Here is a 17868-nt window from a genome sequence, read left to right on the forward strand (position 1 = left end):
TCGGTGACGTAACTAAATCGCTCCATTATCATATCCGGAACCCGACCAGGAAGAATGTGATAAAATACAACAAGATAGTGAATTAAATTCAGTTATGTAAAGAGAAAACGATACAGGCTTCACTTTAGATACGACTGAGATATCGCCGATGTGCGAACAAGGAACTAATGAAAGTAACCAACCATTTGCGAAATCGTTAGCATAAAGAACTCTTGACATGAGAGGAGGACAGCTTTATTAACTATCATTTAATAAAAAGAGACGACAATAAACATAGAGCCAATCGACTTGAACAAAAAAGCACCTTAAAATCTATTAGTGTGTCAGTTTAGCTTCAGACAGAGCTTCAGTGAAAAAATAAACCATTAACCAATTTAAAAGAGAGACAGTACAACTATATCTATGACTTGCAGTGGCCCATAAAAATATACTGATAATAACGATGATGGAAAATAACATAATTCAAGAGGAATGTTTGTTTACCACGGTGTCGAAACTACTAAGTTTGTATATTAAAGTATCTATTTTTGTGTCTTTTGAAACAGCAAACAGAGTCAGCGGCATGTGAAAGGAGTATTATTTATTTAAATTTAATATTAAAAGTAGCGTAGGTCTTTATTAATATTATTAACTTTGGTAGTTTGATTTACTAAATCAATAAAAATAAATAGTCAATAAATAGACCTGAACAACCACGTAAGCAGACACTAGTATACTTAATATTAAACCGGATTAAAAAATTGGTCAGCCAAATCACAATGAATCAACGTCTCAATGTATGGTAGTTATGATAAAAAAAAGCGAAATGTCAGTGAAAGTAAAGTACCTATCAAGAGTCTAAAATTCAAAATTGGAACGCGGCGACCTCATTCCATGCGCGACTTCGCAAGAGAGCGCACGGATGATGCGAAAATAAACGATTTAAAAATAGAACACATATAATATCCATTCGCAGACACTAAGTAAGTAGTGGTTTGCCTTTGCACAATACTGTCAAAGGAGGGTTTTTCTTTTTTAAAACGCGTCGCGCTCTGTTAAATAAATTATTTTGTTGGCTTTCACTTGTTGGACGGAATTCATCGGACACTGAGAGAATATGGTATTTGCGTTTGAAATTGAGATTGTCAGAAACGGGTGCTTTTTCATTTTTATTATCGAAAAGCTGTCGGTTTATTTGTTTAATGATGATAATGTAATGCAATATTCGTTAAATGATGTAACTTTTAGAATATTACAGGTCAAGTTGAGCAGCAATGGTGAAAGCAAAATCACAACTATACATAGCACGAATGGATGGTCAATCAATAAATATTGTTTACATTTCCTTTTACCAATAATAAGTACACTGAAAAAAAAACAATCCATATTAAATCTCTTTCGGATACTCTACCGTAAACAATTTCGAAATTAGAATAAATCTTAGTTGTTTGGCAATAAAATTATTGTAGTCGACCGAGTATTTCAAAATGCATCCCGTAGATAAATCTAAAAATATATATAACTTTAAAGACAATTATGGAACATTGAAATCAAAAGTACAAAGTTCACAGCCTCGACATGTCACCATAAAGTATTAATATTACCTAACTTCAAATAATAACGACAAAGAATAAAGGTCGCGAGTAGGTATTTCCTATTGAATGCGGAAAAATCGGGCATAAAGCTCAAATGCTATCACGAACTATGAGTATTTCGCTACAAGTATGTATAATACCCTAAAAATCCGACAAGAATTTTCTGATAGCGAAATGAAACAGTGGCACGCGAAATTTTAAATCAGAAATTATGTAAATCGAAAGCTACATTGTAATGAATGATGATTTTAAGAGAGCAACCGATGAGTTTAGTGTCGGCCCTTCTCAGCAAAACCTGCCTTCCGAACCCGTGGTAATCTACAGATAATCAAACCTGATGTGTCAAAAGTGCTTTTGAACCTACATGAATAAATTACCCATTTTTAAAATTTATGTATAAATAGGTACCTTTCAAAACATAGAATCCAGCCCCTGTAGCCAAGTGGCACGTCGATTCTCTTTCTACGATCGCAAACGCTTCGAAAACTAGAAAAATGTATGGGAATGACAGATTTTGATCACGTGACCTGTCGATAGCAAATGTCATTCCCATACATATTTTTAGTTTTCGAAGCGTTTGCGATCGTAGAAAGAGAATCGACATGCCACTTGGTTACACGGGCTGGTACTTCATCAAAGTATGTTTAAAAGAAGGAAAGAGGTATTTTTCCCAAGTAAGTGCAATAAACAGTAATTTGTTTTTGCTTTTTCTATATATTTTCTGCTATAATCTTTCTTTATTGATCATTCTATCCTTTTCAGTTATACAATGCCAGTTGTTAATCTTAACACAATTACATTTTAGAGATATACATTTATTTCCAAATAGTATTGCATTATCATTAGCAATAATAATTAATTATGACTAATTACCAAGTTAATTACAACATGTTTATTTGTTGTAATATTATGAAATATCCACTTGCTAAGATCGAATTTTTAAAACTAACTTTTATATTAAAACACATTTAAGAATTCCAAGTACCTAACTTTTTAGTTTTAGATTGGCAGACACACATAGATAACTAAGTAAATTCTCTGGTATGCAGATATCCTCACGATGTTTTTCCTTCACCGTTTTCACCGTCTTCACCACACTTCACACACACAACTGAAAAGTTGGAGGCATATGTCCCTATCGAATTTGAACATACGCCCTCCGAATCGAAGGCAGTGGTCATATAAACTGGTCTATCACGGCTCTCATACAAGAATACATTGTAGACTCCGCGCCACGAAAAAGTTCCGCGGCTAAAACCTGAACTAAAATTGACAGCGCCATATACAAATGACATTGACAATGAGGGCCATTAAGACATTAGCGCCGCGTCTACAGGACTTGTTTCGTTACGCGGAGTCTACCATAGTGTTGAGGTTGCAAGTTAAAAAAAATTAAATAGATATAAAGTAACGATTGTAAAGCAAGCACACACTTTCACTGGTGGGTGAGAACCACTCACGACCGCTTTCCGGTTCGATATATCATATAGCCATACACGCGGTCTTAGTTCTATGTAGTTTGCTAAATTATAATATGCGCTAGCAAACGCCTCGCAGGTTTACCCGCGTAGTTTGCGTTCCCGCGGCAATCTATACTAATATTATAAAGCTGAAGAGTTTGTTTGTTTGTTTCATTGAACGCGCTAATCTCAGGATCTACGTGTCCGATTTGAAAAATTCTTTCAGTGTTAGTTATCCCATTTATCGAGGGAGGCTATAGGCTTTATATTATCCCCGTATTCCTACGGGAATAGGATCCACGCAGATGAAACCGCGCGGCGTCAGCTAGTATGGGGATAAAATATTTGCCCATGTTGAGTAGTAGAAATATATGGATCTCTATTGGTAAAAGAATATTCTACATTGGTTTAGTAAATCTAGAGATTAAACTTTGCCTCTTTATAATATTTGTGTAGATACATTATAGTCCTTGGCTTCATAAACAAACAAATAAAAAAAATATTACATACTCAAGAGCCGATCTTTACATATTTAAAAAAACAAGAGGTGACCTTGTCGGACGTATTCCAGGAAAATATTTGTTATCGGACGCACCAAAACTTGGAAGGAAAACGCCCCACCTTCATGGTTCGCATCGTTCATAACTTTGAATACTCGCCATAAATATTATGTTTGATCAAGAAAATATACATATTTAGTTACGAGGCCCTAGGACTAATAGCACAATTCTAAATTAGCCATTAGCCATAGCCATTAACCTTAAAAACTGGCCAATTTTTCTTTGACAGTTTTAGAATTATTGGTAAAGAAAATTATACCTAAGGCCTTTAAATATAGTCCGATTTTCAATAAAATCCAAAATTCAACCTTAAGGATTGAGTTTAAGGTTGAATTTGCAAATGCCACTACTTGAATTGAGTGAGTGAGTGTTATTATTGTCGTAGGTACCGAGAAGATGGCCTATCTGATGATAGGTGAAAAACCGTGGCCTATAAACAGTATCATTGAGCAGGCCATTCAAGACACACGCTCTACAAATTTAAGACATATGAGCCAATAATTACGCGGTTTATTTACGTTTAAATTAATTTATTTTTCTTTCCCCTAATTGTATAATTAATTGAATTCAATTTAATTCATCAATTTATTTTCATTTAATTTTATGTTCCTGCCTTGAAAGTATCCAAAATTAGTAACCAGGAAAACCACGAGGTCAGCAGTTACCTCCCACTTACCCAGTGATAGGTATTACAAAATGCTTTAGGCGGGCAACACTGCTCCGTGCGAATCGACGGAATGCCCACACGTGGGCGAACACCATCATCGTTTCATTAATGTGGGAACGAAGGATATTTGTCATAATGCTAATTCAGATTCAAACCCAATCAAATTCATTTATTTCGACTTCTTTACAAGGACTTTTGGAAAGTCAAGTCAGTCAGTAAGTAGGCCGCATTGAGAGAGCTTTTCGCTTGCCCAATATCGCATTAAATCTCCGACGACCACACATTCATAGAGCAAAAGTAAGTAGTGACTTTACCACCGTTTCCAAAATCAGATTGTGCCGCGAAGAAACATAACCATCCGTATCATCGCAGCAAGACATCATTTTCATCCCTATATCATTGACATTCCTAAAGCTTTTATTGCTTCATCTTCCTTTATTGTTTCAGGATGAGGCTTATTCGTCCACAACGCAATTTTTTATAACTTTGTTATGAAAAATTATTGTTTTGTCCATGAAGAGTAAGAAGTTTCTACGTGGATTAATAAACATCAAGACGAGTAAATATGCAACTTCTAACGTCGACATAGACATTCTTCTAGGCCAAATCTACCCTTCACATAAGTCTGCAATCAGCCAGGATAGTTTGTCTGACACGCCAGAAAAGCTGAAAGATCCTGGTGGTGCACAACGATATTAAAACTTTGGTTGTTATTAAAGAAATATATGTGCCTTCCCCGTGCCGTGCCGTGATAGCCCAGTGGATATGACCTCTGCCTCCGATTCCGGATAGTGTGGGTACGAATCCAGTCCGGGGCATGCACCTCCAACTTTTCAGTTGACATACATTCTAAGAAATTAAATATCACGTGTCCCAAATGGTGAAGGAAGAACATCGTGAGGACACCAGAGAATTTTCCTAATTCTCTGCGTGTGTGAAGTCTGCCAGTCCGCATTGGGCCAGCGTTTTTTTTAATATTGTTTACAAGTTAGCCCTTGACTACAATCTCACCTGATGGTAAGTGATGATGTAGTCTTAGATGGAAGCGGGCTAACTTGTATCCACACCCCTTTTGGTTTCTACACGGCATCGTACCGTAACGCTAAATCGCTTGGCGGTACGTCTTTGCCGGTAGGGTGGTAACTAGCCACGGCCGAAGCCTCCCACCAGCCAAGCGTGCTGGACTATTGGCCTAACCCCTTTCATTCTGAGCGGAGACGAGCTCAGCAGTGAGCCGAATATGGGTTGATAATGATAACCTTCCCGGATTCGGTTTAACCAGGTTTAACTACGTCGTCCGGTCCACGGAAATCTGTCTATATTTAGCGTATCTATATATAAAGCTGAAGAGTTTGTTTGTTTGTTTGATTGAACGCGCTAATCTCAGGAACTACTGGTCCGATTTGAAAAATTCTTTCAGTGTTAGATAGCCCATTTATCGAGGAAGGCTATAGGCTATATATTATCCCATATACCTACGGGAACTGGAACCACGCGGGTAAAACGGCGCGACGTCAGCTAGTGAAAGTATAAAAAGTGATAAGTGTCGGTATCTGCCACGTGAGCAGCGAGCAGCGCAGGCGCCGCACAAAATGGCGATGTGGGTCACGGCAATCACCTGACGCTGCTCACCAAAATTCAATTAATTGTTTGTTACACTACTTGTTTGAATAATACCATTTTCTTTTAACATAGCAGTTAAAAAAGCGGACAAGTGCAAGTCAGAATCGCCCACCGAGGGTTCTGTACAAGGATCATTGTAAATAGATCAAGAAACGAATTGAGCAGTTTTTGCCGAGGTTTTTCTGAATTGTTTCCTCTGTTTTTCAAGATTTAATTATAGATGTATAAAGTGAATAAATATTATGACCTAACAAATGAACTAACTAAAAATGTCTATGTAGTTAGTCTGTACGCCGTAGTCTAGGTGCGAAAGAATTACCAGTAAAATCTCCTCTATAGCTTGCTTAAAGACCTTGGCGTCTTTAGAACTGCAGCAAGTTCTATATTAGAACGAGTATCCAAAGTTACTCTAGTAGGATCTAACTAAATTTGGCTAGGCAGGGAGAACAACACGAGGGGCGCAGGGGAGTTTTGATCGATCGTCAAGGAATTCCTTAACCCTACTCCTGTAGTCACAAGTTCGAAGTTTTTCTCTCTACCACGCGATGGACCCGGCATCTGCACGGTGAATTCATGGAATGCTAAGATATTCCTATCTTTAAAAAAAAAATCTTATACTTGAGCTTTGTACTGATTTCATAGTTCTAGGTCAACGGGAAGTAAGCTATGAGTTTTGATTCTCTTCAGAATGTCGAAATTTGTCAATTTAAAAAAAATGTCGTTTTTCGCTGAATACACAGCCGTATCTTTTTTATTTTACATAAACTTAGGAGTTTGATTTTTTCACTACTTCATGGGACAGTAGACCTGAGTAAACATACAGTTAAATTTTAACTTAATACTGGACTAAGTGATCCTATTATAAGGGTTCCATTTTTTCCGTTTTAGGTACGGAACCCTAGGAACCTCTTAGTTTAAAAAAAGGTTACACACAGCTATGGCTAGCAACATCAGTAAGACTATTTCAAATAATGTGCAGCAAAAAACTATACCAAAACTGTTTAATATTTTGGCAACTTATCATACATGAAAAATGATATTTAAATTGTATGCTACATTAACATAGAGTTCCAAATTGATAGTTTGTTTATTGTTACGCAAACGGCATGCAATTTTGAACTCTGTGGTATTGATTTAAGGTATGGTGGGTTTGTTATGCGACTATAGCGTAGGTTATAGGAGGCAGGCGGTCATCGACGCTGTTTACGAGACATTCCATTGGTATTTGTCATATCAAATCTACAGAAAGGTCGATATATCAATGTTTCTTTTTAAATTTAAGTCACTTATTAAAAAAAATATAATATTTATTTGAGTATGTCATGTCTGAAAATTTAAAATGACCAAAAATTAAAAATAAATCCAATTGTTTTCCAAACCAGTGTATAAATTCTAAATGAGCCTTCGAAAAGTACTAAAAATATTTATTTTAAAATAAATCTAAATATAATAAGTAAGTATAAGATATTTCATATTTGTGAGATGTATGTAGAGAATATCCGACATATTGTGTTCTTTTCGAAATTGCATATTCATTGCTTCGATCGTGGCTAGTTACCACCCTACTTGCAAAGACGTCCCGCCAAGCGATTTAGCGTTCCGGTACGATATCGTGTAGAAACCGAAACGGGTGTGGATTTTCATCCTCCTCCTAACTAGTTAGCCCGCTTCCGTCTTACATTGCATCATCACGTACCATCAGTACAGTACTACTTGTAAGAATAAAAAAAAACCATCTCTGTAATATTTTCTTTAAACTTTCTTCGATTGATATAAATATTTGGGACAATAGTACATCACTATAATGAGCTACAGTAACGGTGTTTTTATACCATCGACACCTCAAAATAAAAGAATATAAAACAACGTAAAACCCTATAACCCGACTCCGCAAGATGTACACAAACGCTAATGAAGTCAAGTATAAGGCCTACGAAACATAATTTATTCGGTTTATATCCGAATTAGCGTCGTAATGGACATGTAGGTCACGGTCCGTGAGCGAGATGGCGAATCGTTACATAAAATAAGTGGGAAAGAGATAAACGTATGTCTATGAAACTGGAGCGAGTGCGAAATTTTCAACTTCTTTGCAAATCGTAACGGATTGCTCAAGCCAGTTTTGTGGCTAACAATCTTCATCGAAGCCTTAAACCAACTTCGTCGCACCTAATTAGGACTAAACCAGACTATTTTTAAACAGTTCAAAATTGTTTTATCTTATCTAACTCTATTTTAGTGCATTGACATTGATAACGTCGACCTAAAATTAAATCTAATGACACTACGAGTACATACTCGTATGCGTGTGGGGGGAGTAAACTCTATAACGACCGAAACTATTATAATTGTTATTTTTGTATAATCTATACTAATATTATAAAGTTGAAGAGTTTGTTTGTTTGTTTTATTGAACGCGCTAATCAGCAGGCTAGCAGGAACTATTGGTCCGATTTTAAAAATAAATTCTTTCTGTGTTGTAGATAGCCCATTTATCGAGGAAGGCTTTATAATAATATTCCTGTATTCATACAGGAACGGGAATAAAATATATAAGACTGATGCCGCGCAATTTCACCGGCGTGGTTCCCGTTCTTGTGAGAATACGGGGATAATATACCCTATAGACTTCCTCGATAAATGGGCTCACTAAGAATTTTTCAAATCTGACCAGTAGTTCCCGAGTTTAGCGCGTTCAAACAAACAAACTCTTCAGCTATATAATATTAGTCAAGATATTTTATATCGGACCAAGGCGCGTTTGGAACCCTCGTAACTTTAATTTCAAGTTTTCGAATAATTATTATCACCATTATCTTAAGTTTAATATTATTACCTGACGTTTCGAAAGAGCTTGTAAACTAAGCCTATTTGAAATAAATGAATTTTGACTTTGACTTTGATTATATAGCCGTGATAGCCTCGTGGATATCACCTCTATCTTTGATTCAAATGTGGCCGGTTCGAATCCGGTCCGGAGCATGCACCTCCAACTTTTCAGTTATGTGCATTTTAAGAAATTAAATATCACGTGTCTCAAACGGTGAAGGAGAAACATCGTGAGGAAACCTGCATACCAGAGACTCTTCTTGCTCAAGAAGTTCGCTGGTGTACCAAACCGGCGAAGTAACATTAGAGCTCTTTTATTTTTGTCTGTTACTAACAAGAAAACAAACAAACAAACAAACCAATCATAAATCTTGTCCGTCGTGGACAAATTAACTACGAATTAAAAATGTCGTGAAACATCATAGCAAACTTCTTTTAATAAAGTAGAATTATCAAGATTTATTTAGATATATGTAAAGTGGTACCCTAATCAATAAGGGTGATAAGGGTAGACCAGGGCAGGGGATGGACATTCCCTTTTAAAGAACGAATGCTGTAGTAACATTTAATTTTTTTTTTAAATATTTGCCTTGTTTTTTAAATATGACTAATATTCCCAATCCCCTCTAATTAGTCGTGAAAGACTGTATTAGGAGTGGACGACAATAGACCACCGGGGCGGGGATCGAATCACCACCCCTCGGTGATGAGTCCGACTGGGCTTACCGTTAAGCTATTGAGGCTATTGAACGAGCTCTAAAGTTGGCACCTCTCTTGTAAGGAGGCCTGGCCGTGTAGTATGCTGTAAAATAGGCTGATAATGATAACTATCCAATTAGACAACCGTCAGGTGCCAACTTGACAACGAACAAAAAATACACCATCAGGTATACGGCATGGCGAAGTAACTAAACCCAAAACTGACACGGCACGACGTTGGGACGATAAGGGGCCATCTGCACTCATTATCCCATTAATTGCTCTAAACTGGTTCAAGTAAACACGGCGAACGTATTTATAAATGCCCCACTTGTTTAATAATGATATATCGTACACTTTAAGCTCAACAAATAAACGTATTTAAAAATAGTATTGAAAAGCAGGATTTAAGAATCGGATTCAGGTGGAGTGACTACATCAAGCGAGTCGCAGGGATTCGCTGGATGCAGGTGGCTCAGGATCGTGATGTTTGGAAGTCCCCATAAAAGGCCTACGTCCTGCAGTGGACGTCCATCAGCTGACATGATGATGATGATGATGAATGTATCAACTCGTGACCAGAGGGTCACGAGTTACAGTTATTAGACGACCTCTCAGGTTTTTTAAAAATTCTTTACAAGTTTACCTGATGGCAAGTGATGATGCAATTTAAGATGGAAACGGGCTTACTTGTTAGGAGTACACCAGAGATAGTTTCTACACGACATTGTCGAACGCTAAATCGCTTGGCGGTACGTTTTAGTCGGTATTGTGGTAACTAGCTACGGCCGAAGCCTCACTACCCAGACCTGGACCAATTAAGAAAACCTCAATCGGCCGATTGAGGACACGGAGGCTTCTTCCATCCTCATCAATCGTTTCATACAAGTTCGTTCACATGTTTAGATAACGTAGCTTAAAAATTCCCAGCTAAAAAATTAAACCGACCTCAAAAAAGTTTAGTTAAAAGTTTATTTTATAATAAAACTACCCCGTGAAAACCTTCTTAGACTACTGTCGTTCCACTTTTAACAGTCTATCCGATTAGAGGAGAACAATTGTCATATTTATTAAGGTTAAGCAAATGTTATTTAAAAATATATCAGAGTTATAGATCATTAAAATTGTAATAATCTAAAGCCAATGATGATCATATTATAAAAAGTCTTTCAAAAGTAATTTTGATGCTTTTGGCACGAAAAACACAACAAAATCAATTTACCGAAAGAATGTTCAACACTTCTCACCTTTGTAATAAAATAGAAAGTTACGAAAAAAATCAATTTGTTCATCCAAATTGCAATCATAGCGAAAAAGACGAAATAACCCCTAATCAAAAATTAAATAACTGGTCAAATACATAGTTATTGGGTGCTAATTTTCAATATGATTAACATTATATGTTATAACTCGCAATACATTTGCCGTGCAATCGAGCGATGCCACAAACTTTCTCCCCAAGCGTTTCATTCACTGCGTATCTAAACAGCTGTTGGGCGTGAAAACTCATTTTGTTGTTTACTTCGTTGGGTTTTTACGACGTTCTCGTGATCAGCGGCGTTTTGTTGTTTACCCATTGTTGTTGACTGTTGTCTATTGTTGTAAAGTGTACGTCGCGATGATTAAAATTAGTTTTCAATTTACACAAATTGGTGAAGGTGCAACTTTTTGCGGTGCTATGAAACACTTTTCATTTTTCATTGATCAAAAAGTTTTTACTGTTTTCTATTGAAAAGTTAGTTTAAATAATAATTTATCAAAATGGGCATAGATTATTAACAACGTTGATCGTTTTATAAAAATCGCGGTGTTTTCTGATTAATGATATTTTATATACGGTTTCCATAAATGATTTGTAAATCATAATAAATAAATAAATATCAGAAAATACAGTATTAAACAAAATGCAGTAAAATTATGCTGCATATATTCAAGTTACCCTTGTAGTGTAGTAGTGGGTACGTTTGAACTTGAAAATCGGGTTGTTTTATGCGACTTTTATCCCAGAAATCTACACCAGAAATTACTAGGTTTAGATCATGGCAACAAATCACTAATTTGGTTGCAAATCTCTTCTTTAAACCCCCTGTAATGAATGTATTATGTTTCCGATCATACTATAATATATTGTAGAATTTAAACTACCATGAGTGTTATTAATATTAACTTACTATAAAACACAGCTAAGACTCACGTGATCAGTTTGGAGCGTGCTGCGTTGCAAGAACCAGCTCACGACTAAGGGCCGCGTATGGGTTCGAAACTAGTCGGGCATACTCCGACGTTGAATTTTGGCCGTGTTTCATAATAAATTAATACAGTAAGGTATACCTTTTAAGCCTAATCAAAAATAAGCCATATTGGATTTAAGTCACGTGACAGAAGTTCGTATTCCTGACAGTAAGCCCTTTTATTTGATATCCATATCATGGGGGTGGATTTCAAACAACCTGTTCGCCATTTTGGGGAGGCTGCCATATTGGATTTGTAATGACGTTTCTTAGCTAGTCATGTATTGTCATCAGAACTCAGAGCGTGTGCAAAATTTCATCCTAAGGTAAGGTAATTTGACCCAATTCCAAATTCAAATTACCTAAGATTCCAAGATTTTCTTACATACATAGTTACAAGTGAAGCTAATATAAGCGTGTTAAAAAAATTGTACTCACAACATCGTGCCCCTGGCTGCCGCTCCTCACCACCTCGGGCGCCATGTACTCGATGGTGCCGCAGAAGCTGTAGGCGCGACTCTCCCCGCCGCAGAACTCCTTGGACAGGCCGAAGTCGGTCAGCACTATATGACCCTCGGCGTCCAGCAGGATGTTCTCCAGCTTGATGTCGCGGTAGATTATGCCGAGCTGTGGGGAATGCGAACTGTTATAAAAACCTTTTTCTTCATGTAATCATCATATCAGCCGATGGACGTCCACTGCAGGACATCGGCCTTTTGTAGGGACTTGACGTCCATACAAAGATTTGCCCAGTACTGACCACGCTGGGCATGCGGATTGGTCAGCGCAGAGCTAGATTACTATACTAAGGCATTTCATAATCTAGCCTGTGGGAATGGATATACCGCCATTCGTCGGACGCCAGAGCCTCGTCGGTCCATCTGCAGGGTGCACCACGAGCAGGTGAGGTTGGCAGTTGGGGAGACTGACTGGTACTAGTCTCCCCCTTACAGCCCCTTCATGTAATAATACTATCGTATCATACTAATATCATAAAGATGAAACGTTTGATTTTTTTTTTTAAGAAATGCTGTAGGAGTGGATACGACAATAGTCCAACGGGGGATCGAACCGCAATCCTTCGGTGATGAGTGCGACCGCTTTTACTGTTGAGCTATTGAGGTTGTTTGTTTGTTTTGAATAGTTTCTTTTTTTTATTCGTTTTAAATTTATAAGTTAGTCTTTGACTACAATCTCTCCTGGTAGTAAGTGACGATACAAACTAAGGTGGAAGCGAGCTAACTTGTTAAGAGGAGGATGTAAAATCCATACCCCTTTTGGTTTCTACACGACATTGTACCGGTACACTAAATCGCTTGGCGGTACGTCTTTTAGGGTGGTAATTAGCCACGGCCGAAGCCTCCCACCAACCAGACCAAGACCTACGTCTTGTAAATCCACCGCGCATATCACAGCGCCACGGAAGCTGTATAAAAAATCCTGCGAAAATAAAATAAGCCACCTGCATCACGTGGTAGCCCGCTTGACGTCGTCAGTCCATCTATGTAGGGGTCCACCAACATGGTTCAAAGCTCCTGGGGGTCACTAGTAACTGTACCTTATGTAACTGCTCACCTTATGTAACTGCTCCAGAGCCAGTATGATCTCGGCGATGTATATCCGGACCTCGTTCTCGTGGAAGTGCTCCCGCTGGTAGAGGTGCGTGAACAGCTCGCCGCCAGCCACGTAATCTGATGACAAACATTCAAATACTTTATTTTGCGAAAAAAAAAAACTGACAAATTATTCTGGTAAGTACTACCCACTGCTTAACATTCTAAGAACCATTGCTAGGAAAACAGCTTTCAAATCTATACTAATATTATAAAGTTGAAGAGTTTATTTGTTTGATTGAACGCGCTAATCTCAGGAACTACTGGTCCGATTTGAAAAATTATTTCAGTGTTACATAGCCCATTTATCGAGGAAGTCTATAGGCTACGGATTATCCCCGTATTCCTACGGGAAAGGGAAAACCACGCGGGTGTAAGCACATAAAAACTGTATGAAAGACAAAGTCGAAATTTATTTATTTCAAGTAGGCTTAGTTTAGAAGCACTTTTGAAACGTCAAATTCCGTCATGAGGAATGGTGATAATTTAAGACGAAAAATTGAAATTAAAGTTACAAGGGTTCCAAAGCGTAAGCGCTTGGTAAGCGCCTAAGAACCCACAACAAACTCAGCCAGGGTTCATTTTTTTTGTTTATCACCATTTTACAATGTTATCTAGAACTACACAGTCATATAGTGCAATTCAATTCCAAGGTTGTTTATCGTTTATTTAAATCGGTTTAAGTGCTATAGGTCCAAAGATAAACAAACAAAAAGGTAAAAAGATCGAATTATACCCACACATGTTCGAAAAAGCAAAAGATGTTTTTGTCATTCACAAATATCCCAAAATGCAATCCATCAGATTTTGAGAGTCCTCAGTGTCCCCTACAAAGCTGGATCCCTAAACGCGAATGTTAACTAAGACATGTAAATGATTTGCTTTTAATTGTTCACTCGCACACCGGTGCATTTTGCACTGTCTGCAAAAACAGTTCAAAATACATTAAAACTAGTATTTTTTAAACAACAGACGTAATAAAGACGAGTGTTAAAGTTTTAGTCTTGTCTGTCTTCCTGTTTCGTATATATATTTCTAATATACTTAGATCGATTACGATGCGGTTTTATCGATTTATAAGTGATCAAGATGATTCAACGATGAATCATAAAATCATTCATTGAAAGAACAGTACCTACTATAACAAGAGAGCAGATGCCCAATATCAGTGTGCCTAGTGGGATTTTCAATGTTTTCATACTGTTACTATCGCGTTAACGTAAACGCGAATTTATAATTATGAAATTTAAATTCCCTGTTTCAATTCCCTAGAAATTCGCATTTACGTTAACGTGACCGTCACATTATCAAACTGCCGCTAGGCCCTCTGTACTTAATTTAAATGAAAACTATCGAAAACTGAGATGGGTCGATATGGAGTGATAAGAAAATAGTAGAAAATTCTTTAATATCTGACTGTCTGTCTTCACGGTACTAAGTACGAATACATACTGCATCTTCCAAAAAAAAAATTGTAAGTCTACTTATTATTCTCGGTTAGCAGGTAAACGTGAAACCGATTGCATTTATTAATTAAAGTCATCAATTTCAGTAGGTAGTAAACCAAACTCATTTTTTTTTGTCAACGGTACTGCACTTGATCAATATAAAAGGGATCGGGCGAGGGAAGTCGTCGAGAGCACTCACAGCTTGGCGAATACAATGCGGTATAAAATTTAAGCTACACTCGACAATTTTTTTTTGCTATCGCTCCCGTCACGAGATCCTGTGTACTGAACCTGCCACTTTGTGTTTGTGGAAATGGAAACCTAAAGCAAATACGTAATACGAAAAAATGCGCTGTAGTCTTCGAGTCGAAAACATGCATTTTGAGGTACATTATGTTACAATTTCCTCTTTTACGGGTGATATTAACATTCATTATTTGTTTGTATCTTCAATGTTGGTATAAATAAAGGGTATTTGATGACTTGAGCTCAGTTGCTTGTTAGGCAGCGTGGACACCGTCACGCTGCCAGTTGCTTTGGTAATTTTGTGCAATAATGTTTTGTGATGTAATTATGGATCATAAATTGTTTAGTGTTTGGGAATGGAGAACATGTCGAGAAGAGGAGATGAGTGTTGATGCATTCTGAAAGGATCCTTTAAACCTACACCCTAGGTCACAAGTCGTGCGATCTGCTCGAGGTGTTTCCTCTACTACAAAATAACCGCGTCTGAATGTTCGCGATAAACTCGAAGACTACTTGAACGGATTTTCATATGTTGTTCACTAATAGAGTGCTAATGAGAAAGATTTGCCTAGTTTTTGTGTCAATTGATTGAAATATATCTGTTCGAAGTGTCGGAAAAAGCAGTTTTCTGTTAGTGTAGTTCATAATAAATCATACTTGTAGGTATAATGAAATTCATACATTAATTAATTATTAAATGTATTTATTTCTATGACGCTGCAATTATGGAAAATCATTAAAGGGATCTATAGTATGACGTTAATCGCACATTACCTAATGACGCATTTTGACCCATTATCTATTTATAGAAAGAATATTAATAAATATATGAATTATTGGGATTATACATACATACCAAGAAATTCTCAATCGGAAACTATTAATAGTAACTCTTCATAAGCATGGTATCCTTAAAGACAATCCATTTTTTTTTTTCTGAATTCGCATAACTTTTCATTTCAGAACGAGATTTCTTATTATTCCGTCAACGTATCTAGACCAAAGCCATGCTTTTAGCGTGGCTTATTCATTCATTCGTTTCGATTAAAATCTTTCTCAGATACCCCGAGGCACCCGATTTACATCAACAACGAACTATTCATTTTTTATGTGAGGCTAAATACCATGAAATAATGTATTCGAGTCCTGCAAAATATTTTAACTATGCTATGATAACAATTAATAAGAGCCGTGATAATCCCAGTGGTTATGGCCTCTCCCTTCGATTCCGGAGGGTGTGGGTTCGGATCCGGTCCGGGGCATGCACCTCCAACTTTTCAGTTGTGTGTATTTTTAGATATTAAATATCACTTCTCTCAATCGGTGAAGGAAACATCGTGAGGAAACCTGCATACCAGAGAAATTTCTTAATTCTCTGCGTGTGTGAAGTCTGCCAATACGCATTGAGCCAGCGTGGTGGACTATTGGCCCTTCCATTCTGAGAGGAGACTCGAGCTCAGCAGTGAGCCGAATATGGGTTGATAATGATGATGATAATAATTGATGCAAGTATAATTTTTATTTCAAGAAATTCGCAGTAGCACAGTCAGGGAGTTGGGAAGGTGGTAAGAGGTTTGAGCCTACCAATAGAAGACCTACAAACAAACAAACATCCAGACAGAGAGACAGATTGAGACATAACTTTCGGAATTATAATAAATTAACATCGACATTAATCGCGACAAATTGAGTTTTTCACAAATCCCTCGAGAATCAAGGATTTTTCCGAGATAAAAAATAGCGTATTGATAATGTGATGTATGTGAATGACCTATTGTACTAAAGTCCTGAAAAGTGACAGTAAAACTTAAAAAGTTAAAGTTTTTTTGTGTTGTTTAATCGTGTAAAATAAAGTTCAAAAACTATAACCCGACTACGTAAAAAGGGGTCTAAAAAAGAACGAAACGAGGTTTAAATTCCGTTAAATATTTTTTTTATAAAATTTAGCCTATGTCTCAATTGAATTATTACGAATCTTTTGACACCTCATTTATTAATATCGGTTCAGTAGTTTAGGCGCTACGGTGGATCAAACATACATACATACATATACTGCCAAAATCATCACCCTTCCTTTTGGCTTCGCCGTAGTCGGGTAATAACTACACACGTGTATAAGCATTTGAGAAACACGGTTATTTTGAAATCACAGATTAATTTTATCTATACTTAATATTATAAAGAGGAAAACTTTGTTTGTCTGTTTGTTTGATTGTAATGAATAGGCTCAAAAACTACTGGACCGATTTTAAAAATTCTTTCACCATTCGAAAGCTACATTATCCACAAGTAACATAGGCTACATTTTATTTTGGAAAAAATAGGGTTCCGTAAGATATTTGGGTTTTTCGGACACAAGGTGTAAAAAATCAACCAAAAAAGTAGGGTAGGGGTAGGTAGGGGTAGGTAGGGGTAGGTAGGAGTAGGTAGGAGTAGGGTAGGGGTAGTTGAAAGTTTACATCGAGTTTCACGCGGACGAAGTCGCGGGCGTCGGCTAGTTTATATATAAATAGATTGATAGTGTCAATATGAAGGCTTCTATACAAAGAAGTCTTAGGCATAACCCTATTTGCACACGTCTGTATAGGCAGTGATGTAGCCATGCGTTGCAAGTTCGATCGAGCGGCCGGGCGGCAGCTACTCACGGTTAATATATCCGCCATTATGATATTGTTCTGTCGTTACCCAACCACTGTTGAAGTAGCGCGTGGTGCAACGCACAAGAAAACGCGATTTTATACAATCTCGTAAAAATTGCAGCTCCGTCATCATCAGCACTCGAAAACACTAAACAATTTACATATATGTAAAACACTGTATCTAGAAGTTATCTTTCGAGATATCGCAATCTAAGATAGAAGCGGGTTAACTTATTAGGAGGAGGATGAAAATCCACACCCCTATCATTTAAAAATTGA

At 37.1% G+C, this 17868-nt stretch overlaps 1 protein-coding gene across 2 annotated transcripts in view; it reads right to left on the minus strand.

Moving 5' to 3' along the window:
- Positions 1 to 17868, minus strand: part of LOC112046081 (ribosomal protein S6 kinase alpha-5) — a 128884-nt gene that overhangs the window by 48338 nt on the left and 62678 nt on the right. For both annotated transcript variants that reach the window (XM_052886708.1, XM_052886709.1), the window contains exons 5-6: positions 13219 to 13334; positions 12082 to 12270 (exon numbers count right to left, since the gene is read on the minus strand). In XM_052886708.1, coding sequence (XP_052742668.1) covers positions 12082 to 12270; positions 13219 to 13334 — 305 coding nt within the window. The remainder of the gene's footprint in view (positions 1 to 12081; positions 12271 to 13218; positions 13335 to 17868) is intronic.

Source organism: Bicyclus anynana, chromosome 18 (assembly GCF_947172395.1).
Source record: "Bicyclus anynana chromosome 18, ilBicAnyn1.1, whole genome shotgun sequence".
Classification (NCBI taxonomy): domain Eukaryota; kingdom Metazoa; phylum Arthropoda; class Insecta; order Lepidoptera; family Nymphalidae; genus Bicyclus; species Bicyclus anynana.